General features: G+C 37.1%; 1 protein-coding gene across 3 annotated transcripts in view; it reads left to right on the plus strand.

Moving 5' to 3' along the window:
* Positions 1 to 27,854, plus strand: part of IQUB (IQ motif and ubiquitin domain containing) — an 82,015-nt gene that overhangs the window by 40,408 nt on the left and 13,753 nt on the right. For 2 of the 3 annotated variants that reach the window (XM_005893444.2, XM_070369303.1), the window contains 3 exons: positions 4,772 to 4,947; positions 15,987 to 16,157; positions 20,882 to 21,058. In XM_005893444.2, the coding sequence (XP_005893506.1) occupies positions 4,772 to 4,947; positions 15,987 to 16,157; positions 20,882 to 21,058 (524 nt within the window). The remainder of the gene's footprint in view (positions 1 to 4,771; positions 4,948 to 15,986; positions 16,158 to 20,881; positions 21,059 to 27,854) is intronic. The other variant, XM_070369304.1, reaches the window with a different exon arrangement.

Genomic DNA, 27,854 nt, shown 5'->3' on the forward strand with positions numbered 1-27,854 from the left:
AAGATATACTTTCATCTTTGATATTTAGAGCTTGATGTATATTAATTTCAACTTGTTAATCATACTGTGGCAATTTGATTTTTAACTCTTTGTTTGACTCTCATAGAGTAACTCATTTGTATTCTGTTTATATAAAATAAAATATACTCACCACAGTAGTGTTTATAACTGTTAGAAGTTTTGCTTTATATGGCTTGATGGGCTGTGATTTTCAGTATAAATATTCATGACAGTCATCATAAAATTGATGAAAGTCATACCTTTCATCATACAATTATCTTCTACTCCAAGGTTTGAATATTTAGTCTTTTCCCTCCTATTTTCAAAATATTAATATAGCTGCATCTATTTTTTTTGTTGTTGTTCATATTTATCATCCTTTTGTGCTTAAGCTTAGTCTTTGGCATCACTTTAAGTGTACCTTTGGAAAATATTATGTCATTGGATTTTTAAAAAAATATAACATTTTATTGTCAGCAAAAATTGAGCCATTTCATATTTTTAAATGTAATCATTATGCCTGATTTTGCTTCTCTTATCTTGCTTTATGCATTTTGTTTCTAATTTTTTGGTCTTTTTCTGCACAAACATTTATGATTGTTAATATTTTCTGCAATGATTTGAAAGTAAGCATTCTTTTTTTATTCCTTATTAAAGTTTGTCAAAGATGTTCTTAAAAGAGGTAAACTATCAGATGGATTTATAGCCCACCCTTTTCTCTAGTTCTGAGTCCTTGAATTAAGGTTTACTACCTTCTGCTAGAGCGTTCGCTTTCTGAGATGAGACAGCAGCTGGTTGAGGGACGACACTTGTGCCTCCTTGAGTGTCTTCCAGTGGTAGCTGCAACTATGTCTTAAAGAACTTGCCTGAAAGTTTCTACCACATGGATCACACCTCTCTCTGATTTGTAGTATTGCTTCCAGTCTCTGCTTCTCCTCCCCCTATTTCATATTTCTTGTATCATTTCTAGAAGAATGTAGGAGAGGGCAGCTAGCAGCCTGTATACAAACCTTCATCTTGTCAGAAACTTGGCATGTCATATATTAAAAAGTAACTAGACCTGGATGGGACATGAAATTATGTCAAATTATATACAGTTTAATAAAGGGAAGTGTTTTTGTCTGGACAAGAGAAAATCTAAGTGGACTGTGACAGTTATCTTTGGTGCCATGTCGTGCAGAGTAGACTGACTATGTTTTGCATCACAGGCTAGGACTAGGACCAGGGTGAGCTAGGTCTCCTCCGCACTGCTAGGAGGAGAATCCATCTTAAATGGGGACGAGTGTTGAACTGTGTAACTTCTAAGGTTCTTTCCAACACTGCTTTTCCTTTAATGTAAGTTTGACATTTTTTGCAATGTTGGATATAAAACAGTTTTCTTCCCCAAATTTAGCATATATAAGAAATGAATGTAGTGCTTGTTAAAATAAGTATATCTGAGCCCAGAAATTTTGATTTGTTTAAGTTTGGGGTAGGCTCTAGTACTCTGCATTTTCTCAGGTTAATTTTAAGAATATAGCATAATCTTTAGGTAAATTAAGTTTATAAAAATGCTATTCTTTGGCATTTTATGATTTGCTTTTAGAGTGTATTTCATGTAACACATTCTTTTAAAAAAATTTTTTTTATATTGGAGTATAATTGATTCACAATGTTGTGTAAACATCACTCAGTCGTGTCTGAGTGGGTAGCCTTTCCCTTCTCCAGGGGATCTTCCCAACTCAGGGATCAAACCCAGGTCTCTCACATTGCAGGCAGATTCTTTACCAGCTGAGCCATAAGGGAGGCCCAAGAATACTGGCGTGGGTAGCCTCTCCCTTCTCCAGGGGACCTTCCCAACCCAGGAATTGAACCAGGGTCTCCTGCATTGCAGGCGGATTCTTTACCCACTGAGCTATCAGGGAAGCAATGCTGTGTGAGTTTCAGATATACAGCAAAGTGATTTATACACACACACACACACACATATATATATATATATATATTCTTTTTACAGATTCTTTTCCCCTATAGGTTATTATAGAGTACTGAGTTCAATTACCTCTGCTATGCAGTAGGTCCTTGTTGATTATCTATTTTATATATTGTAGTGTGCAACACATTCTTTGTTGATAATAATCAACACTTTGTAGTGTGCGACATATTTTTTATTGATAGTAACCATCATTATGCACAAAGCTGGTGGAGGTTATGGAATTCTAGTTGAGTCATTTTAAATTTGAAAAGATGATGCTGTTAAAGTGCTGCACTCAATATGCCAGCAAATTTGGAAAACTGAGCAGTGGCCACAGGACTAGAAAAGGTCAGTTTTCATTCCAATCCCAAAGAAGGGCAATGCCAAGCAATGTTCAAACTACTTTACAATTGCACTCTTTTCACATGCTAGCAAGGTAATGCTCAAAATCCTTCAAGCTAGGCTTCAACAGCATGTGCACCAAGAACTTCCCGATGTATAAGCTGGATTTAGACAAGGCAGAGGAACCAGAGATCAAATTGCCAACGTCCACTGGATCATAAAGAAAGCAAGAGAATTCCAGAAAAACATCTACTTCTGCTTCACTGCCTAAGCTAAAGACTTTAAATGTGTGGATCATAACAAGCTGTGGAAAATACTTAAAGAGATGGGAATACCAGACCACCTTACCTGCCTCCTGAGAAACCTGTATGCAGGTCAAGAAACAACAGTTAGAACCAGACGTGGAACAACAGACTGGTTCCAAACTGGGAACGGAGTATGTCAAGGCTGTATATTGTCACCCTACTAATTTAACTTCTGTGAAGAGTACATCACGTGAAATGCTGGGCTGGATGAAGCACAAGCTGGAATTAAGATTGTGGGGAGAAATATTAATAACCTCAGATATGCAGATGACACCATCCTTTGGCAGAAAGCAAAAAGGAACTAAAGAGCCTCTTGATGAAGATGAAAGAGGAGAGTGAAGAAGTTCGCTTAAAACTCAACATTCAGAAAACTAAGATCATGGCATTTGGTCCCATCACTTCATGGCAAATAGATGGGGAAACGATGGAAACAGTGAGAGACTTTATTTTGGGGGGCTCCAAAATCACTGCAGATGGTGACTGCAGCCATGAAATTAAAAGACACTTGCTCCTTGGAAGAAAAGCTATGACAAACCTAGACAGTGTATTAAAATGTAGAGACATCATTTTGCCAACCAAGTATAGTCAAAGCTATAGTTTTTCCATTAGTCATGTATGGATATGAGAGGTGGACCATAAAGAAGCAGAATGCTGAAGAATTGATGCCTTTGAACTGTGGTATTGGAGAATACTCTTGGAGTCCCTTGGACTGCAAGGAGATCAAACCAGTCAATCCTAAGGGAAATCAACTCTGAATATTCATTGGAAGGACATGCTGAAGCTGAAGCTCCAATACTTCAGTCACCTGATGTGAAGAGCTGACTCATTTGAAAAGATCCTGATGCTGGGAAAGATTGCAGGTGGAAGGAGAAGGGGACGACAGAGGATGAGATGATTGGATGGTATTACCACCAACTCCATGAACATGAGTTTGAGCAAACTCTGGGAGATGGTGAAGGACAGGGAATCCTGGCATGCTGCAATCCATGTGGTTGCAAAAAATTGTACACAAATGAGGGACTGGATAACAACAACAACACTTGGTGGTGTCCAACACTAAGTCGTGTCCAACTCTTGTGTCCCCATGAACTGTGGCCCACCAAGGCATCTGTCCATGGGATTTCCCAGGCAAGAACACTGCGGTGTGTTGCCATTTCCTTCTCCAGGGATCTTTCTAACCCAGGAATCAAACCCTGCTTTGCAGGTTTGCTTTTTACTGAGTGAGCCACCAGAGAAGTCCTCAAACCCGCACTTTAAAATGTTGTAAATATTATTTTAACTTAATTCATTGGTTTAAGTGTAAATGTAATTATTTTATAACATTTGCTGATACAATTAGGATTTTGTAAAGAGATGGAAAATGGTACTAAAAGTGCTAGTAATGAAGAAAACAATTGAAGTCAACAATTCTACATGAAACTGTCAATTTGGGTACTGGCAGAAGCAGACACCAGGATGGAATTTGAAGTAAAGATAAAGGGAAGAGAGAGCAGGGAAAGACAGAGAGTCTTCAGATTGAGATAGGAGTTGACACCTGTGAAAGTTGAGAGAGGGGACGAAAAAGGATGCAGGATGGAGATCCTCAGACAGACAGAACTCTGAGGCAATCTGAGCCAGCCAGGTGGTCAGCTCTGATGTAATAACTGGCCGCGGAAGATGCCACTCTTGGGCAGCCATGGCCAGGCCCTTCTCCCGTGCTTCTTCCTTTTTTGACTGACAGCTTAGTGAGAAGAGTGTGGTCTCTGCTCCAACATGGTTGCAGATCTGAAATGCTGTAGCTGGTACTGTCAGCCACCTGGCCTCTTAGCTACAGTCACTCTCTTAGAGGGAAGCTGAGCAGGACACATTCATGGCTGCTTTAAATCCAGGCCGTATTTTTCCCAGTACTGGGGGTGTGTGTATGCTTACCTGGAGGCATAATTTGACATCATCTGTACTGATGTCTTATGACTTGTGTTTGCTTGACTCTGTTTTTATTTCTGTGTCTCAGCTTCCATTTCATCCTATTTTTTTATGTATCAAGTGTACAGTATGAGTGATGCTATTCATGTATAATTTTATTTAAATTGATATAAAAATAAAATACTGCTTGTGAGGATGTGATAGTAAAAAATGCTCTGTAAAGATGTGGGTGTTTAAAAACTCAGAGTCTTTCATGTTATTCCTCTAGTCTGGCGGCAAGAAGAACTCACACGCATTAACCAGTTTTTCACTGGAGCTGAAAGGAAAGCTGCTTTGTGTGAACTTCTGGAAAAAGAGACGCAGATAATTGCTTCCATTGGGAGACATAGATATATCACTTACACAGAGAACCAGGAAGCAGAGATACAAAGTTTTTTGGATAAGGTTAGTGAAGTAACATTATTTAAATATGAATGTGTCCTGAGTTTAAAAATATAGACAAATGAACTAAAGAAGACAATTACATTGTAAGAATTCTCATGAGTTTTGTTTAGTATTTTTGGTGACATAATTTTTGAAATTTTGTATAGTTTTGAAATTATTGAAATTTTGTATAATTTTTCTTCTTTTCTTATACAGCTTTAGATTTTCACTGCAGCCTAGAATAATGATTGATAAGTAACATGAAATTAACATGTTCTTAACAAAAGAGCTTTGGCCGTGAAGGAGAACATGGAAACACCATCTGTGTGACTCTGTTCATTTAGACTTAGGCTGCCTACAGAAATTAGGTGAATTGCACACCCCACTGAAATCTAGACCATAGCAGTCATCTAGGACTGTATGGATCCGCAGTGCCCATAGTAAGCAACCTGGGCAAAGAGCTATGGATTAGTGTTTCTGCTTTTGCTTATCAGGTCATTAACTGACTGAAATTTTCTAACCAAAAGGATATGTGATTATTGAAAACCATGAAAACATACAATTAAAGGAAAAACTAAAGTAATTACCCTTTTGTGGTAAAACTGCCACAGTTTTACCATAGTGACCAATTTCCTTTTATAAACTTGATCTCTCCAAACAATTAAAAGCCTATCCAGCCACAAGAAGAAAAGGGATGGAGTTCTTTAAAATATTTGCTGGTAATGATTCTAATAGTTATGCGATTCTTGTTATTTGAGAACATTTATTTTTTAAAACCATAATTTTTGATATTATAAATGCCTCCTACTCATCTTGTATGCTCTCCTGTTTGATCTCAGTTTTTCTTGTGGCTTTAACTCCTACCTGCATCCCGGAGCTCCCTACAGTTTCAGGCCAGAACTCTCTTCAGTTAAGTTCAGTTCAGTTGCTCAGTTTTGTCTGACTCTTTGTGACCCTATGAATCACAGCACACCAGGCCTCCCTGTCCATCACCAACTCCCGGAGTTCACTCAGACTCAAGTCCATCGAGTCAGTGATGCCATCCAGCCATCTCATCCTCTGTCGTCCCCTTCTCCTCCTGCCCCCAATCCCTCCCAGCATCAGGGTCTTTTCCAATGAGTCAACTCTTCACATGAGGTAGCCAAAGTATTGGAGTTTCAGCTTTAGCATCAGTTCTTCCAGTGAACACCCAGGACTGATCTCTTTTAGGATGGACTGGTTGGATCTCCTTGCAGTCCATTGAACTCTCAAGAGTCTTCTCCAACACCACAGTTCCAAAGCATCAATTCTTTGGCGCTCAGCTTTCTTCATAGTCCAACTCTAACATCCATACATGACCACTGGAAAAACCATAGCCTTGACTAGATGGACCTTTGTTGGCAAAGTAATGTCTCTGCTTTTGAATATGTATCTAAGTTGGTCATAACTTTCCTTCCAAGGAGTAAGCGTCCTTTTTAGGAGCTTGCAAATCATGTACTAAATTGCCTACTCTCTTGCTCCTTGGATGTCCCACAGTACAACTCAAGCTGACATGTCAACCCCTACTTCATCTCGTCTTACCGTTCCTTGTCCCCTCACCTCCAAACTGAGGCTCCTATTCTGTAGCACTCACATAGTTTATCTCCATGAATGTTTCACCATGCACTTAAGTTGCTTCAGGCAGAAACCTGGGCATTATTCTTGATGTCCTACTTAGCCACCATCCTCTCTGTTCTATTAGTTTAATCGCTGCCTCAATTCTTTACTTCTTCCTTACAAACTGCATACCACTGCCTACAGGGAGGTGGCTCTGCCATGACACATTGAGGACCTTGCATGTCTTCAAATAGGCCATATAGGCAGAGACTTGAACCGCAGCTAACGTGAGTCTTAGTGGAATGCCTTGTGCTCCTCTGGAACTCTAGAGGGTGGGAAGCTTCTGAGATGTTATGGAGCACCTCGGCTTTCCTGCTTCCCTCTGTCTCCCTAGGAGGCTGTCATGAGAAGGTCTCACCTTGGCTGTGAGAGCTGGACACTGATTTAATTGGATCTGGGTTTCCTTCCCATCTGGATTCCTTTATGTCCCCAAATGAGGCTTTCAACATCCAGGTTCACTTCTTAATTCCCTCCCCGATCCTCCATATTGCCGCCATAGGGACCTCATCCCACACAGCTCTCCCCTGCCCTCCGGGAACAAGGACTTTTATAATCCATTCTTGGCACACTTGACCCATCCCATCATCCCTGCTCACGCACCACAGCCAGACTGTTCCAGTTACACTCAGTTGCACATTCACGAAAAAACTGCGTGCTCTCAGTGCTTTTGCTTCTTCTATGGGCTCTGCATGTAGCATCCTTTCCTTCCTTCCTCAGTAACCAGCTACTCACCCTTCAAAACAAGCTCAGATACCCCTTCTTCCAAAAAGGACTACTGACCCTCCTCCTTTAGCCTGTACTGTATACCTTCATGGGCTTCCCCAGTGGCGCTAGTGGTGACAAATCCATCTGCCAATGCAGCAGACATAAGAGACACATGTTCTGTCCTGGGGGTTGGGAAGATGCCCTGGAGAAGGAAATGACAACCCACTCCAGTATTCTTGCCTGGAGAATCCCATGGACAGAGGAGCCCGGCAGGCTACAACCATAGAGTTGCAAAGAGTCAGGTATGACTGAAGCGACTTAGCACACTTGCATGCATATACCTTCATAAGACTTGGTTTCACTTCTGTCTTAGTGCATAGTGGTCAGTTTTATCGTCAGGATTATGTCTGAATCCTCCTGGATCTGAGCTTCTTAAGGCAAGAGCTATCTTTATCTCCATATCCTCATATCCTTGCTCAGTGCTCATCACAGAGTATCAATAAGTGCTTGTGGAGGAAGGTAGGGAGGAAAAATAAGGAACAGAAATAATCCTTTTGTAATTTTATATTTCAGGTACTATAAGAAAATACACAATGTAGATGCTATCGTTTCAAATGCTTAAATATCTTCATTCTAGAAACGATGAATCCTACTGTATGGAAGCCATAATATTCACACTTCTGCTGAGTCATATTTTGAACTAAACATAATTCCTTTTGGCACGTTGCTTTTGTTGAAACCAACTTCATCACTGGGCACTGTGTTCCTTATGTATCTGATTGTTAACTGTAAGAAGACAGCATGAAACCAGGGCTCAAGAAGGAGCTGGAGGCCTCTGAAGTGCCAGTGGACTGGGAAGAGGGTGACACTTACCTGCCTTGTTTAAGACTGACCCTTGTGCAGGATTTCCTGCTTGTGCTTTATCTGCTGCTTTGTTTCCTTTCAGTTCAGTTCAGTTCAGTCACTCAGTCGTGTCTGACTCTTTGCGACCCCATGAATCACAGCACACCAGGCCTCCCTGTCCATCACCAACTCCTGGAGTTTACTCAAACTCATGTCCATCGAGTCGGTGATGCCATCCAGCCATCTCATCCTCTGTCGTCCCCTTCTCCTCCTGCCCCTAATCCTTCCCAGCATCAGGGTCTTCCAATGAGTCAACTCTTCACATGAGGTGGCCAGAGTATTGGAGTTTCAGCTTTAGCATCAGTCCTTCCAATGAACACCCAGGACTTATCTCCTTTAGGATGGACTGGTTGGATCTCCTTGCAGTCCAAGGGACTCTCAAGAGTCTTCTCCAACACCACAGTTCAAAAGCATCAATTCTTCGGCGCTCAGCCTTCTTCACAGTTCAACTCTCACATCCATACATGACCACTGGAAAAACCATAACCTTGACTAGACGAAACTTTGTTGGCAAAGTAATGTCTCTGCTTTTGAATATGCTATCTAGGTTGGTCATAACTTTCCTTCCAAGCAGTAAGCGTCTTTTAATTTCATGGCTGCACTCACCATCTGCAGTGATTTTGGAGCCCCCCAAAATAAAGTCTGACACTGTTTCCACTGTTTCCCCATCTATTTCCCATGAAGTGATGGGACCAGATGCCATGATCTTCGTTTTCTGAATGTTGAGCTTTAAGCCAACTTTTTCACTCTCCTTTTTCACTTTCATCAAGAGGCTTTTGAGTTTCTCTTCACTTTCTGCCATAAGGGTGGTGTCATCTGCATATCTGAGGTTATTGATGTTTCTCCCGGCAATCTTGATTCCAGCTTGTGCTTCCTCCAACCCAGCATTTCTCATGAAGTACTCTGCATAGAAGTTAAATAAGCAGAGTGACAATATACAGCCTTGACATACTCCTTTTCCTATTTGGAACCAGTCTGTTGTTCCATGTCCAGTTCTACCTGTTGCTTCCTGACCTGCATATAGGTTTCTCAAGAGGCAGGTCAGGTGGTGTGGTATTCCCATCTCTTTCAGAATTTTCCACAGTTGATTGTGATCCACACAGTCAAAGGCTTTGGCATAGTCAATAAAGCGGAAATAGATGTTTTTCTGGAACTCTCTTGCTTTTTCAATGATCCAGCAGATGTTGGCACTTTGATCTCTGGTTCCTCTGCCTTTTCTAAAGCCAGCTTCAACATCTGGAAGTTCACGGTTCACATATTGCTGAAGCCTGGCTTGGAGAATTTTGAGCATTACTTTACTGGCATATGAGATGAGTGCAATTGTACGGTAGTTTGAGCATTCTTTGGCATTGCCTTTCTTTGTGACTGTAATGAAAACTGACCTTTTCCAGTCCTGTGGCCACTGCTGAGTTTTCCAAATGTGCTGGTATATTGAGTGCAGCACTTTCACAGCATCATCTTTCAGGATTTGGAATAGCTCAAGTGGAATTCCATCACCTCCACTAGCTTTGTTCGTAGTGATGCTTTCTAAGGCCCACTTGACTTCACATTCCAGGATGTCTGGCTCTTGGTGAGTGATCACACCATCATGATTATCTGGGTCATGAAGATCTTATTTGTACAATTCTTCTGTGTATTCTTGCCACCTCTTCTTAGTATCGTCTGCTTCTGTTAGGTCCATAGCATTTCTGTCCTTTATCGAGCCCATCTTTGCATGAAATGTTCCCTTGGCATCTCTAATTTTCTTGAAGAGATCTGTAGTCTTTCCCATTTTGTTGTTTTCCTCTATTTCTTTGCATTGATTGCTGAGGAAGGCTTTCTTATCTCTCCTTGCTATTCTTTGGAACTCTGCATTCAAATGGGAATATCTTTCCTTTTCTCCTTTGCTTTTCGCTTCTCTTCTTTTCACAGCTATTTGTAAGGCCTCCCCAGGCAGCCATTTTTCTTTTTTGCATTTCTTTTCCATGGGGATGGTCTTGATCTCTGTCTCCTGTACAATGTCACAAACTTCCATCCATAGTTCATCAGGCAGTCTGTCTATCAGATCTAGTCCCTTAAATCTATTTCTCACTTCCACTGTATTATCATGAGGGATTTGATTTAGGTCATACCTGAATGGTCTAGTGGTTTTCCCTACTTTCTTCAATTTAAGTCTGAATTTGGCAACAAGGAGTTCATGATCTGAGCTTCTGGAGCCAGTTGATGATGGTTACTCCTGTTGTCAAGTATAGCTAAGAAATTCTTTAAATTTCTCCAAAAAAAATGAGATGGGGACATTTTGTTCATGAGAATTCCTGTGAAGAAGAAGTTATTTTGTTGTCGTTTGTTTTGTTTTGTTTTGGTTTGGTAAATATGTTGATTAGTTTAGGCGTAACATCTGAGACCCTCAATGATCCTGAGTATAGGAAGAATTGCCAGATAATTGTGCCAGAAACATGCAGGTCTTTGAGTGTTGCTGGAGAGATAGGAAGGGGAGAACACAGTTAGAAGTCAGTGGGGCACAGTGTGCCTACTGTAATTTCATTAATTATATCACTAACAGAAGTATTTAGTGCAAGAGGATTCTTTTTTTTTTTAATGTAAGAGGAAAAGGAACAAGAGAAATGACTAGGCCTTAACATCCAGACTGATTCAGGGCAACACACAAAGGTGCAAGATCAGAAGATTGCAAAAAGGATTAAAAAGTTGGCCACAAGAACTTGTAGAAATCACAAAAAAGGTTTTTTGTGGGTTGGAGGTTTTAGAATTGGGGTCCTGAACCTATGGTTACCCCAGCTGATAAACCACTTAATCTCACCAATCTCCAGGCTAAGACTCAGAAGAAATGGACGTTTTAGCTGATACAAGAGAATTTTGCCTCGTTTTGACCAAAATGTTACACAGGGCAAGAGGAACACAACCATGGACTGGAGCAACTACACTTGAAGTCAGTCCTCATTCGATGAGATAACATAATTCATCCATTCTCTAAAAATACTGACTAATGGTAGCTTTTGGCCCGCTTTTAACCTCCTATAGTAAACTGTGAAATCTTTGTTATTTCTGGAATGTTTTTGTGTTAAATGTTAAATTTAACACAAAATTAATTTAAATTACCTTTTTGTATATGGTGCCGTAATGAACATCGTAGAAAACAGTTAAGGTAGATTTTATAGTTAGTCCTTTGTTATAAATTCTAATACCAGTTCTCTTCCTTTTCATGCCTGTCTGTCTCTTCCCACCCAACCCTACCCATGCCTGGCAATGTCTCTAATAAGTATTCAGGAGGTGTCAGCACTGATTTCATAAAATTTGAAGTAACTTATTCTATAGGTTTTTTTGATTGCTAAGAAAAAAGTAGTTTGAATTCATCCTTAAGGCTAGACCATTTTGAAATGTGAATACTCACAACCAGGGCCATGATGTGGATTTTAAGATCCACACTTAGTGCCATGACATATGGATATATAAAGAGAATATTTACTTTCCTATAATTTGGAAATAACTTTGGAAAATAAAATTTCATGGTTTGGTTGTAGTTTAATTTCAATGTGTCTAAGTGTTATATAGTATATTGAATTAATAGTTATATTTTGTCAAGGACACAGAATTTCTCTTGAGTAATGAATGACTGTTGTTTGGAATTAGTCCAATAAAAGCACTGAACTAATCAGTTATTAGGGGTTCTATACTAAGCCTATATTCTCCATAAAAGGGTTAATCTATTTAGCCCTTTAAGATTTTTGAAACATTATTTGAACAGTCTACTTTTATCCTATCAAACATTGACAGCCACAGGTTGTCAAATGTTAAAAACTCACAAATTGACAGAGGTGAAGAAATTCAGGTCAGAAATTTTAAAGAAAAATCATCAACCAGTTTCTGATATATCTTGGGTGCTGCTTATCCAAACTGTGTAAAGAGACAATTTGAATTTGAATTTCTGCAAGAGGTTTTCCCTGGGGTCAAGGCCATTTATTTCTTTGAATCTCTTTGATTCACATACCGTGTCTCACAATCACAAGCTAAAAAGCTGAGGTCTGTGTTAGCTGTGTCATTTAGTTTTGTTTTTCTCCTTACTCAGGTGGCCAGCAGCTAATGGGATGGAAAAATGCAACCCACTCTTGCCTCTCTCTCAGCACCACAGTACACAGGGGTGTCCTCTGTGGATGAACAAAATCCCTTGGCTGTGTAAAAGCAAAGTTGATCACTACCCAGTAGCTCTGGGGGTTAGTGTTATTCTTAATGTGTGCCCTGAGGGACTAGAGTATTAATTTAGGGAAAAGTAAAGGCCTCCTCTCATAGCGTAGCCATTTCTTCTCTTTGGTGGAAGCTTGCTGCTCTCAGGGTTTTTGTTATCTCACCGCCTGCCCATCCTCAAAGTGTGTCTTCCTGCTGTTCTTCCGTTTCTCTCCTCCAGAATCTATGCTGTCTCATCTGTTGGCACCTAAATGGAATTTATTATGTTCTTGTTTTCTGAAGCAATTTAAGAACATGACTATTGTACATCTGTTATTACAGCCACAGCATTCAAAGGAAGAAAAAAATAGAAAAGAGAAGTAAGCAAAGTTGACATTTTCCTGCATCAGAGTAATAAAAAAAATACCTTAAAGACTGAAATCAAAAAAGCTTAGACTTGAAGACCATATTATCCGTGTTGACAGTAATATATCCAAGTAGCAAAACAACTTTGCCAAACAGATTTTTTTTTTTTTAAATATCTTTTCAGTGTTGACACTAGGGAACTCAAACTTTGAATCTAGGACTCTTTGATTGTATCACTCAGTTTACTTTTAATCTGGCTAATTCTTAGTTATTCTTCAGTTTTATCTTAGATATTCTTTTCTTTTCACCAGTTAAGTGCTTCATGTCAACTTGAAGTTACCTGTTTACCTGCATCAGAAGTATAATCAACTTTTATTTCAATTATTTTTAAATTTTTCTATGCCCTTAGACTGGAGTTCATGAAATTGGGATTTATCTACTTGCTACCTAGTACATGGAACAATATACAGTAAACACAGTAAATATTTCTTGAATGAATGAATATTGTAGGCCCTGTGAAATACATACAACTACATAAGAAATTGATTTCTTATACTCTGTAAGGAGAAATAGAATTAGCAAGCAAAATAATTATAGAACTATTTGGACCCAAATTGCATTTCCCAGAGTTATTGAAATATAGATACTGCATATTCTGTGTGTGTGTTTGTGTGTTTGTTTTTAACAAATACAATAGAACTTTGGGTAGTAGTGATTTCAGTGGTTTAAAAATTGAAGGGTAGAAAGGATTTGATGTTGAATATATTTGGAAAAAATACAAGGTATTACTATATTGTAGTATCTTAAATGGGACCAAAAACTTGGAGGAAAGGTAGAATTAAATCAACACCACAGCTGAGAAGAACCACAATAGAGTAGATGAACTAAGCATTTCATTAAAAGGTTATTGTACTTGGATTATTACAAATGAAATAACTTATCAGCCTGCAGAGCTGAAGGTATTGTTCACATTTCTGGAAGAAAAGAAAAGAAATTACATTTAATAGCATTTCCCTGAGGAAAACTGCAGATTAAGGCTTTAGACTTTAGAAGATTGCTATATGAAATGTAGCCTAAGATTGCTTATTCCTTAGAAGTTTCAAAAAGAGCTTTGCAATAAATATTACATTTCAATAACACTCTGAGATCTACCCCAAACAAGAGTATATCCATGAAAACAATATATTTTAAAATTTCCAAGTGATAATAATTAAATCATAAAATATTTTTATTGAGCTATTTCCCTCTTATAATCTTAATAAATCTTATTAATTCTATCAGTCTGATAATTAACTTTACACTATTTAATATTATATTTATGCTGTAAAAATAGAAATTAATCAGAGAGCTGCAGCTTTTCATTTGCTAGATTAAAACTAGAACTGAGGATCTAAAGTTTCTAATGAAGATTCCTAGCTCTGTGCAACATCCACTTTATCTTTGATCAGAAAATGATGCCATTCATTGAAACATGTAAAATATCATGTATGAAACGAGATGCCAGTCCAGGTTCAATGCACGATACTGGATGCTTGGGGCTAGTGCACTGGGACGACCCAGAGGGATGGTATGGGGAGGGAGGAGGGTTCAGGATGGGGAGCACATGTATACCTGTGATGGATTCATTTTGATATTTGGCAAGACTAATACAATTATGTAAAGTTTAAAAATAAAATAAAATTAAAAAATAAATAAAAAATTAAAAAAAAAAAGAAAATGATGCCATTACTTTGAAAACATATGAAATACATTTGTTGTTAAATAGTAGTTTGGTAGTTTTCAGTATAACTGAGATAATATGAAATGTAAAAAAAAAGGTAAATTGAGGCTGTAACTAAGAATTCCTCGTACTGTTGTCATACTAAATAAATATAGGGTTGTATAGTTTCTCTATCTGGCTATTCTACATTCCTGATGATTTGTTCCAATATGTGGGCTTCTCTTTAAGCTTTAAACTGTATCAAATTTGAGATTGAAATGCTTGCAAGTATGGCATAAATTGAACTACAGGTCTCCCAAGCCTCAAATTATCAGTCTACAAAAAATACAGCATTGAATGGTTAGAAGACCTGATCAACGTAGTCACCTTTTTTGATAAATTATAATCAGGGAAAGAAACTCAGCAGCTTTATACCTTAAAGTAGAAGAGTCACTGAGTTTTCACTGTGCTCTTTCTAGGTCAACAAATCTTCTCTTAAAGTTCTGGTAGTCTTGGCAGGAGGGAACAATAGCACTGGCAAACATAGTCTTTAAATATTCTGTTGGTGTCCTGAGTCAGCTAGGACTCACTATTTCCTGTCTCTGAATTCTTAGAGTGGGACTCCCTATACTGGCTTCAGGACAAATTAACTCCATCTTTGACCCTCAGTTCAGGAGGTGGGCTAGGTTGAGATGCACCAAGCCAGATCTGGAAATAGAAAGTGAGACTCTTACTGATCATCAGGAAGGCAGGGGCCAAAGCACTGCTAAGATAGCTAAATACAGATGTTTTACTGTGGACATCTGCTTTGTAAAGAGCTGTGAACTTGTTATGGATTTATTTTTATGGGAAACAGAACTATAACTGAGTTCCATTTCACTATAGTTGTAGGTCTGACACATTGAGGATTGTAACAATTGTTCCACAAAGGTTTTTCTCAATTGTCGAGGCACATTCATCCAATTCAATATAATTGAACCAAGTAGATTATCTTTTTAGCATTCTAAATAGCATGTTTTTCCCAAGGGGCTAATGAGTTATTTCACAAATCCATCAAACTAACCATCATACTTTGTTGTTGTTTAGTCACTCAGTTGCGTCCAACCCTTTTGCAACTCTATGGACTGTAGCCCACCAGGCTGCTCCATCTATGGCATTTCCTAGGCATGAGTACTAGTGTGGGTTGCCATTGCCTCCTCCAGGGCATCTTCCAGACCCAGGGATCAAACCTGAGCCTCCTGTGTCTCCTACGTTAGCAGGCGGATTCTTTAGCACTGAGCTACCAAGGAAACCCAGCGATCATACTAGTTAGTACAAATTAGTAGCAAATTCTGAATCTTGAGAAAATATTTGCACTTCTGTAGACTGAAGCTCTCTCATATTTTTTCCCCTAAATTGTTTTACTTTCCCGTGGTCTACAAATTCTTTAATTAATTTTCTAATTAGAGCCGACTTAGTGACTGAACAACAAAGTTTTAGTGATATTTTTAATCATAAATCACCCAATAATAAGGTTAACTTACAGTAGACATAATAAAATTATTTTTGAAACTTTAATTAACTGATAGTTATAAACATAATATTATTTTTTAAGTGTTCAGCTCCAAAGACATGGAGAAGATTTGATGGCAAAATAATTGACATGGATACACAATTTACCATCAGAGCCAGAGAGCTGCAAAACATCTATAACTGCATCATGCTGAAGAATGTCTCTCAAGATGAAAGGCTGGATGTACTCTTAACGCTTAAACATACAGTAAAGGTACATTAACTTTCTCTTAGGTTTTGGGTGTCACATCATCAGTAAAAATATTGAATACTAAAATAAATAAGATGTTTTTTATTAAGTAATTATAAAGATAATAAATTATTAATTTTATTTTGTCAACAATATATCATTTGGGTACAATTTGGGGAGGATATAGTTTATGCATTAGTATTTATCTAAAAGTTCTCAAACTATGTATTATGGTACATACTAATGTAAATATCACACAGTGAATAGTCTAAATATAAATGTCTCTCTAATGAATGCAGATATATATAACATGAGATTAATACTCAATAAAACAGAAATTATTGTCTATATATTTTGACACGTGATGAAAATTTTATTTTTATCCATTTTAAAGCAGCATTTGTATAAGTATTTTTATTTCTTTTTCCTTATCAGTTATTGACTTAAGGCACATTAAGTAGTTGAGTAAATGGTTCTGATTGGAAGGTCAGTCTCCATAGTTCTTTCACATTACTGCCCATCTTGAAAGCAAAGGCATGAACTCAAGTAGGTATTGGCTGCCTTTTCAGAGATGTGTGTCTCGTAACTATATCTTTGAAGTTAGAGATGGTTAGGAAGAGAGGGAGAAGCAGTAGGTTCAGAGGTAGGAAATAAACATGATATCTCTAGAGGGCAATAAAATGACCAGACTGGAAAAAAGAGAGTTCTGGTAGGGAGTACAGTAGAAATCCTCTTACCTGATGTAATTAGGACCATTAGCTGGTTAATTAAAAGAGTCAAAGGATAGACTCATAAAAGATAAGTTGTGCATATCTTAATACATTTAACCTAACATAACCACACACACATTTACTGAATGATATTTGATGAGGGATCAAGGCCTTTAAGCATAACTTGAATTCTGATTCTGTTTATTGTGGCTGTACAACCTTAGATAAGTTATTGAATATTTCTGAAACTATTGTTATCTGTAAAATTAGTTGCTTTGAGGATATAAATATATACCTGTGTATATACTTCTACATACATCTGTATATACAATATAAAATATATAATTTGTATGTCTCAATATTTACAAATAGGGAGCCCTCAATAAATAAGAGGTATTATTTTGATGACAATGGCTCATACAGACCAGTGAATCTTGAACTTGAATATACATTAGAATCATCTGGACAGCTTGAAAGAGATAAAGAGTTATATAGAGAAATGGGGAGAGAGAATATGAGAATAAATTAATAGGAATGATATCTAGACCCCATTTCAGAAAAGGTCAATCAGATCCTCAAGTGTGATAGCAATGTTAAGATTTTTTAAAATCATTCCAGGTCATTATAATGTGCTCTCAAAGACCACCAATGCAGATTCTTTTATTAGCCATACCAAGTATGCATTAAAAAAGAAGAACATTATTTTATAATTACTGACTTTACCTTCTGATTCTTGTCTTCAAACTATGTTTCTTGTAGTCCCTCTTGGGAAGTTGGAGCAACTTAATTCTATTTGATTACTTCTAAATACTTCTACTTTAATCACTTAACTCTTATTTGGCCTTTCTTATTCAATCATTTCAAGTATTTTATTTAAAATGATTGTGAATTATATAAATATACAGAAATAAACATGTCAAGTATATATCTGCAAATGTAAAACTACCAACCCTGTTGCCATCCCCCTGGGCCCAAAACAGGACTTTGTCATCATCTTCCTTTCTCTTCATATTTTCAATTTACCTTCTCATCCTCTAAAAATAATTACCATGCTTTCTTTTTCATTTTTTTAAAAAATGTTGTTTATTTATTTATTTATAGTTGTTCTGGATCTTTGTTGCTACATGTAGGCTTTCTTTAGTTGCGGCAAGCGGGGGATACTCTCTAGTTGAGGTATGCAGGCTTCTCATTACGGTGACTTCTTTTGTTGAGGAACATAGGCTCTAAGTGTGTGGGCGTACTTGCCCTGCAATTTGTGGAATCCGTCTGGACCAAGGATCAAGCCAGTGTCCCCTGCATTGGCAGGCAGATTCTCAACTACTGGACAACCAGAGAAATCCCATACTTACTTTTCATGGTAGTCATTTCCTTGATTTTTCTTCATAGTTACCAAACAGTAGAATGGGAAAGACTAGAGATCTTTTCAAGAAAATTAGAGATACCAAGGGAATATTTCATGCAAAGATGGATACAGTAAAAGACAGAAATAGTATGGACTTAACAGAAGCAGAAGATATTAAGAAGAGGTGGCAAGAATACACAGAAGAACTGTACAAAAAAGGTCTTTATGACCCAGATAATCACAATGGTGTGATCACTCACCTAGAGCCAGACATCCTGGAATGTGAAGTCAAGTGGGCCTTAGAAAGCATCACTACGAACAAAGCTAGTGGAGGTGATGGAATTCCAGTTGAGCTATTTCAAATCCTGAAAGATGATTCTGTGAAAGTGCTGCACACAATATGCCAGCAAATTTGGAAAACTCAGCAGTGGCCACAGGACTGGAAAAGGTCCGTTGTCATTCCAATCCCAAAGAAAGGCAATGCAAAGAATGTTCAAACTACCACACAATTGCACTCATCTCACACACTAGTAAAGTAATGCTCAAAATTCTCCAAGCCAGGCTTCAGCAATACATGAACTGTGAACTTCCAGATATTCAAGCTGGTTTTAGAAAAGGCAGAACCAGAGATCAAATTGCCAACATCTGCTGGATCATTGAAAAAGCAAGAGAGTTCTAGAAAAACATCTATTTCTGCTTTATTGACTATGCCAAAGCCTTTGACTGTGTGGATCACAATCAACTGTGGAAAATTCTGAAAGAGATGGGAATACCACACCACCTGACCTGCCTCTTGAGAAACCTGTATGCAGGTCAGGAAGCAACAGTTAGAACTGGACATGGAACAACAGACTGGTTCCAAATAGGAAAAGGAGTACATCAAGGCTGTATATTGTCACCCTGCTTATTTAACTGATATGCAGAGTACATCAAGAGAAACGCTGGGCTGGAAGAAGCACAAGCTGGAATCAAGATTGCCAGGAGAAACATCAATAACCTCAGATATGCAGATGACACCACCCTTATGGCAGAAAGTGAAGAAGAATTAAAGAGCCTCTTGATGAAAGTGAAAGAGGAGAGTGAAAAAGTTGGCTTAAAGCTCAACATTCAGAAAACTAAGACCATGGCATCCAGTCCCATCACTGCACGGCAAATAGAAGGGGAAACAGTGTCAGACTTTATTTTTTGGGGCTCCAAAATCACTGCAGATGGTGATTGCAGCCATGAAATTAAAAGATGCTTGCTCCTTGGAAGAAAAGCTATGACCAACTTAGACAGCATATTAAGAAGCAGAGACATTACTTTGTCAATAAAGGTCCATCTAGTCAAAGCTGTGGTTTTTCCAGTAGTCATGTATGGATGTGCGAGTTGGACTATAAAGAAAGCTGAGCGCCAAATAATTGATGCTTTTGAGCTGTGGTGTTGGAGAAGACTCTTGAGAGTCCCTTGGACTGCAAGGAGATCCAACCAGTCCATCCTAAAGGAGATCAATCCTGGGTGTTCATTGGAAGAACTGATGTTGAAACTGAAACTCCAATACTTTGGCCACCTAATGCGAAGAGCTGACTCATTTGAAAAGACCCTGATGCTGGGAAAGATTGAGGGCAGGAGGAGAAGGGGATGACAGAGGATGAGATGGTTGGATGCCATCACCAACTCAATGGACATGAGTTTGAGTAAAGTCCGGGAGTTCGTAATGGACAGGGAGGCCTGGTGTGCTGTGATTCGTGGGATTGCAAAGAGTCAGACACGACTAGCAACTAAACTGAACTGATACATCTCTAAGTAATATACTGTAGTGTTGCTTATTTTTGAATTTTATTTAAATGCAATGAGACAATAAGTATTATTTTGTGCCTTGCTTCATTTGATAAACATTAATTGGTAAGATTTAAATTTATTATTGTATATAACTCTAGTTAATTCATTTCTATATATTAGATAATACTTTATTGTATGAACAAAAGTGTTAATCACTCACAGTCACTCAGTTGTGTCTGACTCTTTGTGAACCCATGGACTGTAGTCCATCAGGCTTCTCTGTTCATGGAATTCTCCATGCAGAAAAACTGGAATGGGTAGCCATTCCCTTCTCCGTGCGATCTTCCTGACCTAGGGATTGAACCTCCGTCTCCTGTGTTGTAGTGGATTCTTTACCATCTGAGCCACCTACTTTTTCACTTATTTATGTGATCAATTTATTTATGGATATTTGGTTATTTCTGATTTTGAACTGGTTTGAACAATGACTCCGTGCACATTTCTTTAAAGCACTTTAGTAGAATTGCTGGGTTGTAGATTATGGATATCTTAAATTCCAGTAGATAATGTCAATTTCTTTTCCAAATTAGTGGTATCCATCTATACTTATGGGATTTCCTGGTGGTTCAGCTGATAAAGAATCCACCTGCAATGTGAGAGACCTGGGTTCAATCCCTGGGTTGGAAAGACCCCGTGGAGAAGGGAACAGCTACCCATTCCAGTATTCTGGCCTGGAGAATTCCATGGAGTATCCATGGGGTTGCAAAGAGTTGGACATGATTGAGTGACTTTCACTTTCACTTTCATCTATACTCACATTAGCAATGGTTCATTACTTTTGGAATCTAGATTTAGCTTGTTTGGGTGATAACTTTAAAAGCTAACTTGATGATATTTAATGTTCTATACAAAATATGTGTGTGTATTTTACACAGGAACATGAATGTAAACTGACTCAGGAAATCCTGGAATTGATTGACAGGGAGGTTGACCTTATGATGAGAGGAGTTAAACATCAGAATCTTGAAGGACTCAGAAAAAGGATCGCAACACTCTTTTTTCATTACATCAAAACACCTCTGTTTAATCCAGAAGTTGCGAGACACCTTAAGGTACTCTACCTTTTTTCCCCCCTGTATTCCTTTATTAGAATTCTATGCTTGGAGGAGCCTGGTGCAGGCTACTGTCCATGGGGTAGCAAAGAGTCGGATATGACTGAGCGACTTCACTTTTCATGCTATAGTAAAATGAGGTATATTCAAATTTTCTTTAGTACTTTACTAGGGGTCCATGTGGAAGATCATCTTATTGATGAAATTTTCTTTGAATGATATTTTTTATGTTGATAAATGAACCATTTAACGTTTTCTGTTTGTATTTCCAACCTTGAATTCTCTCCTACTCTCTGGATCAAGTGTCCAGTTGAATACTGTACTGTATTGAATACCTCACAATCTCTCACACCTTCCAGCTTTTGCACATTCTGTTGCTTCCACCTGGAATGTTGTCCCTGACTTTACCCAGCCAGCTCCTCTTTATTTTTTAGGACTCAGTTCACATGCACTCTTCTTCATTAGGCCTCAGAGAAAGTTAAACTCTTCATTTCTGAGATTCTACATGCACCTTTGTGTTCCTTTATAATACTTACCACATAGTTATAATTATTACTGAAGTGATTCACATAGATATCCTGCAAGAACTTCAAATGTAATATTTGAATTAAATTACTTTTTCCAACTCCAATATGCTTAGCCATCTTTGGAGATTTTTCTTTCTAAAAGCTTTGCCATCTTACTTTGCAAGACTATTTAAAACACCTTTAGTAAATTTTTTGAGGGGCTTGTTAAAGAGTTTGAAATATTAATAATGTTGTTCCAATGATTATTTTTAGAGTAATAATCTCTAATAATTTGAGAAGCTGACCAAACATCTATTTTTCTTAACATAAGCAAAAATCTCAGTAGAATCTTTTAGAAAAAGTAAAATTGTTTGATTTTTATGTTGTTTCTTTTAATGAATTTTTGAAACTTAATTATATTGCAGGAGAACTTTAAAATATAACAAAAGCCCAAGAGAAAAGTTGACCATCAAATTATTTATCATTGTTCTATTTTTCCAAACTACTTTTTAGTCTTCTATGGACTTACACAATTTTCATATGCTTGTGGCAGTATAATAGAATTCAGTGTTCTATACATTCACATAACATTATACCATTTTATTCACTTTTTAAATTTATCTTTGGTAAAATCCAATGTTTTTGATAAGTTTTGACAAATACAGTGTTGTGTAATCAACAGCCAATAGCACAATCAAGATAAAATAGTCTTTTCACCTCCCTGAAATTCCCTCATTATGCTACTTTATAATCAGTCCCCCAGGATGCCTAACCCTTGGTAAACACTGTTCAGCATTTTATTTCTGTAGTTATACCTAACCCTGTCCTATAAATGGAATCATATGATATGTACAAGCATACCATGTTTTATTGCACTTCACTTTATTGAACTTTGCAGTTGCTGTTTTTCTTTCTTCCTTTTTTTAAATAAGTTGAAGATTGTGGCAACCCTTCATTGAGCAAATCTATTGGCACAATTTTTCCAACAGCTTTTGCTCACTTTGTGTCTCTGTGTCACATTTTGGTAATTCTTAGAATGTTTCACACTTTCTCATGTTAAGTTTGTTACAGTGATTTGTGGTTGTTGATCTTTGATGTTGCTATTATAACTGTTTTGGGACATCATAAACTTTGCCCATATAAGACAGCAAATTTAACTGATGTGTGTATTCTGATTGCTCTACCAACTGGTGGTGCTTCCTTCTCTCTTCCTCTTCTCAGTTCAGTTCAGTTGCTCAGTCGTGTCCAATTCTTTGCGACCCCATGAATTGCAGCACACCAGGCCTCCTCCTCAGACAACCCCTATTCCTTGAGACACATTATTGAAATTAGGCAAGTTAATAACCTTAGAAAAGCCTCTAATGGTTTAAGTGAAAAGAAGAGTTGCACACCTCTACCTTTAAATCAAAAGCTGGAAATGGTTAAACTTAATGAGAATAGGCCAAAAGCTAAGCCTCTTGCACCAGTTAGCCAACTTGTGAATGCAAACGACAAGTTCTTGAAGGAAATTAAAAGTGCTACTCCAGTGAACACATGAGTGATAAGAAATTGAAACAGCCCTGTTGCTGGTGTGGAGAGAGTTTGAGTCGTCTGGATAGAAGATCAGACCTACCATAACATTTCCATAAGCCAAAGCCTGGTCCAGAGCAAGGCCCTAATGCTCTTCATTTTCTTGAAGGCTGAGAGAGGTAAGAAAGCTGCAGTAGAAAAGTTTGAAGCTCACAGCAGTTGGTTCATGAGATTTAGGGAAAAGAGCCCTCCATAACATAAACGTAGAAGCAACAAGTTATCCAGAAGATCTTGCCAAGATAATTAATGAAGATGGCTACACTACACAACAGATTTTTAGTATAGATGAAATGGCCTTATACTGGAAGAAGATGATATCTAGGACTTTCATAGCTAGAAAGAAGTCAAATTCCTAACTTCAAAGCCTTAAAGGACAGACTGACTCTCTCAGCTAATGCAGCTGGTGACTTTAAGTTTAAGCCAGTGCTCATTTACTATTCTGAAAATACTAGGGTCCCTTAAGATTTATTACCAAGCTGTTCTGCTTGTGCTCTGTAAATGGAAAAACAAAAGTTTATATAACAGCACATCTTTTTCCAACCATGGTTTAGTTAATGTTAATATTTTAAGCACACTGTTGAGACTTACTGCTCAAAAAAAAAAAAAAAGATTCCATTCAAAACAAAAAGAGAAAAGCAACTAGTAGCATACAAGGAAACTCTTAAGACTATCAGCTGACTTTTCAACAGAAACTTTGCAGGCTGAAAAGGATTGGCATAATATATTCAAAGTGAGAAAAGGGGGGAAAAAAAAAACTACCATCAAGAATATTCTACCTGGCAAGGCTATCATTCAGATTTGAAAGGGAGATAGAGTTTTACTAACAACCAAAGCTTAAATAATTCAGCATCACTAAACCACCTGTACAAGAAATTTTAAAGGACTACTCTAAGCAGAAAAGACTACAGCTAGAAATAAGAAAGTTATGAAAGCAAAGATCTTATTAGTAAAGGCAAACATACAGTAAAGATAGTAGATCAACCACTTAGACAACTAGTAGGAAGGTTAAAAGACAAAAGTAGTAAAATCATCTATCCACAATAAGTAATTAAAGGATACAAAAAACAAAAGATGTAAAATATAATGTCAGAAATATTAAAAATGGCATTGGTGGCTGGTGGAATAAAGATACAGGGATATTAGAACACATTTGAACTTAAGGGAACATCAACTTAAAAATAATATATGTTGTTGTATATTAACCTCATGGTAACCACAAGCCAAAACCTGTAATAGATAAACACACAAAAGAGAAAATCCAAACATGACACTAAAGAAAGTCATCAAATCATAAGAGGAAGAGAACAAAAGAAGAAAGGAGCAACAAAAACAATAATAAAAAACCATAAACCAACCAGAAAACAATAAACAAAATGGTTATAAGTACATCCCTATCAATAATTTCTTTAAATGTAAATGGACTAAATGCTCCAAATAAAAGATATAGAATGGCTGAATGGATGAAAAATATACAAGAGCCATGTATATGTTGCCTACAGGAGACTTTCTTCAGATCTAAAGAAACAGACAGACTGAGAGTGAAGGGATGGAAAAGGGTATTCCATGCAAATGAAAGCAAAAAGAAAACTGGAGTGCATGCTTAGTTGTGCTTATTTGCTCAGTCATGTCTGACTCTTTGTGACTCCATGGACTGTAGCCCGCCAGGCTCCTCTGACCATGGGGATTCTCCAGGCAAGAATACTGGAGTGTGTTGCCATGCCCTCCTCCAAGGGACCTTCCCAACCCAGGGATCAAACCCAGGTCTCCTCCATTGCAGGTGGATTCTTTAATGTCTGAACCACCAGGGAAAAGATAGACTTTAAAACAAAGACTGTGCTAAGACAAAGAAGGACATTACATAATTATAAAGTGATCAATCCAACAAGAAGATAGCAACTGTGAATATATATGTATCAAACCAGGATTAGCTAAATATATAAAGGAAATGCAACAAACATAAAGGAAAAAATTGACAGTAACACAATAATAGTAGGGAATTTTAACACCCCACTTTCATCAATGGACAGATCATTGAAACAGAAAATCAATAAGGAAACAGTGGCCTTAAATGACATTGTAGACCAAATGACTTAATAGATATTGTATATGAAACATCCCCTCCAAAAGCAGTGAAATACACAATCCTTTCAAGTGCTCATGGAACATTCTCCAGTATAGATCTCATGCTAGGCCACAAAACAAGTCTCAATAAATTTAAGAAGACTGAAATCTATCAATCATCTTTTCAAACCGTATAAGAATAGAAATCAGCTACAAGAAAAAAAAAAAACTGCAAAAAACACAAACATTGGGAGGTTAAGCAATGTGCACTAAATGACCAATGGTTCACTGAATAAATCAAACAGAAAATTAAAAAAATACCTGGTGACAAATAAAAATGAAAAGACAATGATCCAAAACTAATGAGATGCAGTAAAAGCAGTTCTAAGAGGACAGTTGATAGTGATACAAACCTACTTCAGGAAATAAGAAAAGAATAAGCCACCTAACATTACACCTATGCAAATTAGAAAAAGAAGAACAAACAAAACACAAAATTAGTAGAAGGAAAGAAATAATACAAATCAGAGCAGAAATAAATAAAATAGAGATTAATAATAAATCTAAGAGCTGGTTCTTTGAAAAGATAAACAAAATTAGACAGACTCATCAAGAAAAATAGAGGTACCAAGTCAATAAAATCAGAAATAAAAAAGGAAATAAAGTTACAACCAACACTACAGAAATACAGAGGATTATAAGAGATTTTACTATGAACAGTTTATATACCAATAAAGTAGACAAACTACAAGAGATAGATAAAATCTTACAAATATACAGTCTCCCAGAATGAATCTGGAAGAAATAGAAATAGTGAACAGACCAATTACCAGTAATGAAATTGAATCAGTAATCAAAAATTCCCAACAAACAAAAGCTCATGACCAGACTGCTTCACAGGAAATGGTATTAAACATTTAAAGAAGAATTAGCATTTATCCTTCCCAAACTACTCCAAAAAGCTGAAGGGGAAAGAATATTTTCAAACTCACTCTTTGAGGACAGCATCACCATGATACTGAAACCAAAGACAACACAGAAAATTACATACAAATATCACTGATGAACATACATGCTTAAGTACTCAACAAAAGGTTAGCAAACTGAATTCAACAACACACTAAAAGGATCATGCACCATGATCAAGAGAGACATCTCTGGGATGCAAGAATGTTTCAACACTGCAATTCAGTATCATATACCACATTAACAAATTGAAGAATGAAAATTATATGATCATTTCAATAGATGCAGGTAAAGTTTTGACAGTCTTCAATGTTTATTTGTGGTTAAAATTTCTCAACAAAGTGGATATAGAGGGAACACACTTCAACATAATAAAGGCCATATATGACAAACCTACAGCCAACATAATACTCAATAGTATACAGCTGAAAGCATTTTCTCTATGATCAGGAACAAAAAAAGGATGCCCACTCTTGCCACTTTTATTCAACATGGTATTGGCAGTTCTCACCAAATCATTTTGTCAAATCATTGTGTAGAACATCTGAAACTAACATAATATTGTACATCAAGTAATATATTTCAATACTTAAAAAATATAATAAATACAAGTCCTCCCACCAGAAAAAAGAAGACTCAGATGATAGCATCTTTGAGTAAGAGTACTTTTAATTAATGTATCAGATGAGGTAATATCCAAAACAACTTATACAACTCAATAGCAAAATAATTTTAATCCAATTTAAAAATGGGCAAAGGACCTGAACAAACACTTTCCTGAAGAAGGCATACAAATAGTTAACATGTATATGAAAAATTGTCACTCATTATCACTAATCATCAGAGAAATGCAAATCAAAACCACAATGAAATATCACCCCCTCAATGTTAAAATGTCTGTTATTAAAATAACAGAAGATAACAAGTATTGGCAAGGATGTGAAAAAAAGGGAATCCTTGTGTACTGTTAGTGGAAATGGAAATTCATACTGCCATTATGGAGGTTCCTCAAAAAATTAGAAATAGAACTACTATATAAAAATGCAGAATTTCAGAGTTTGAACACTGATGAATGAGCCAACCCAAATTTAGTGTGAAGTTGGAATGAAATGAGAACACTTGTTTTAGTGGGCTTTTATTTATATATGAATTTATCTATTGCCTGTAAGAAAAATTAATACAGAATAGCACCAAAAATCTAAATTCTTCTTAAAAATAAGTGTCAAAGGACTTTTTTCCCCCTTCTTTTTGGAAAGTTTTCTTGCTATTGCAACTCAAAGCCTCTACCTACTCATTTTTTTCAGCCAGTTAATTTTCTAGGTGATTTTACCACATGTATCTAAAAGTTGATGAACAATAGAGTTTTAACATTTTGACAGAGCGAATGAATATGACTTGAAATTTAAATTTTTCATAGAATAGAAAGTTAGGGAAAAATATAACTTTAAGATTAACCAACTATTTATCTCATTCTAAGATAAGTTAGACAAGGCTGTGGTCCTAGTGTGATTAGATTGACTAGTTTTCTGTGAGTATGGTTTCAGTGTGTCTGCCCTCTGATGCCCTCTTGCAACACCTACAGTCTTACTTGGGTTTCTCTTACCTTGGGCGTGGGCTATCTCTTCACGGCTGCTCCAGCAAAGCACAGCCGCTGCACCTTACCTTGGACAAGGGGTATCTCTTCACCGCCGCCC

This window comes from Bos mutus, chromosome 4, assembly GCF_027580195.1.
Source record: "Bos mutus isolate GX-2022 chromosome 4, NWIPB_WYAK_1.1, whole genome shotgun sequence".
Classification (NCBI taxonomy): domain Eukaryota; kingdom Metazoa; phylum Chordata; class Mammalia; order Artiodactyla; family Bovidae; genus Bos; species Bos mutus.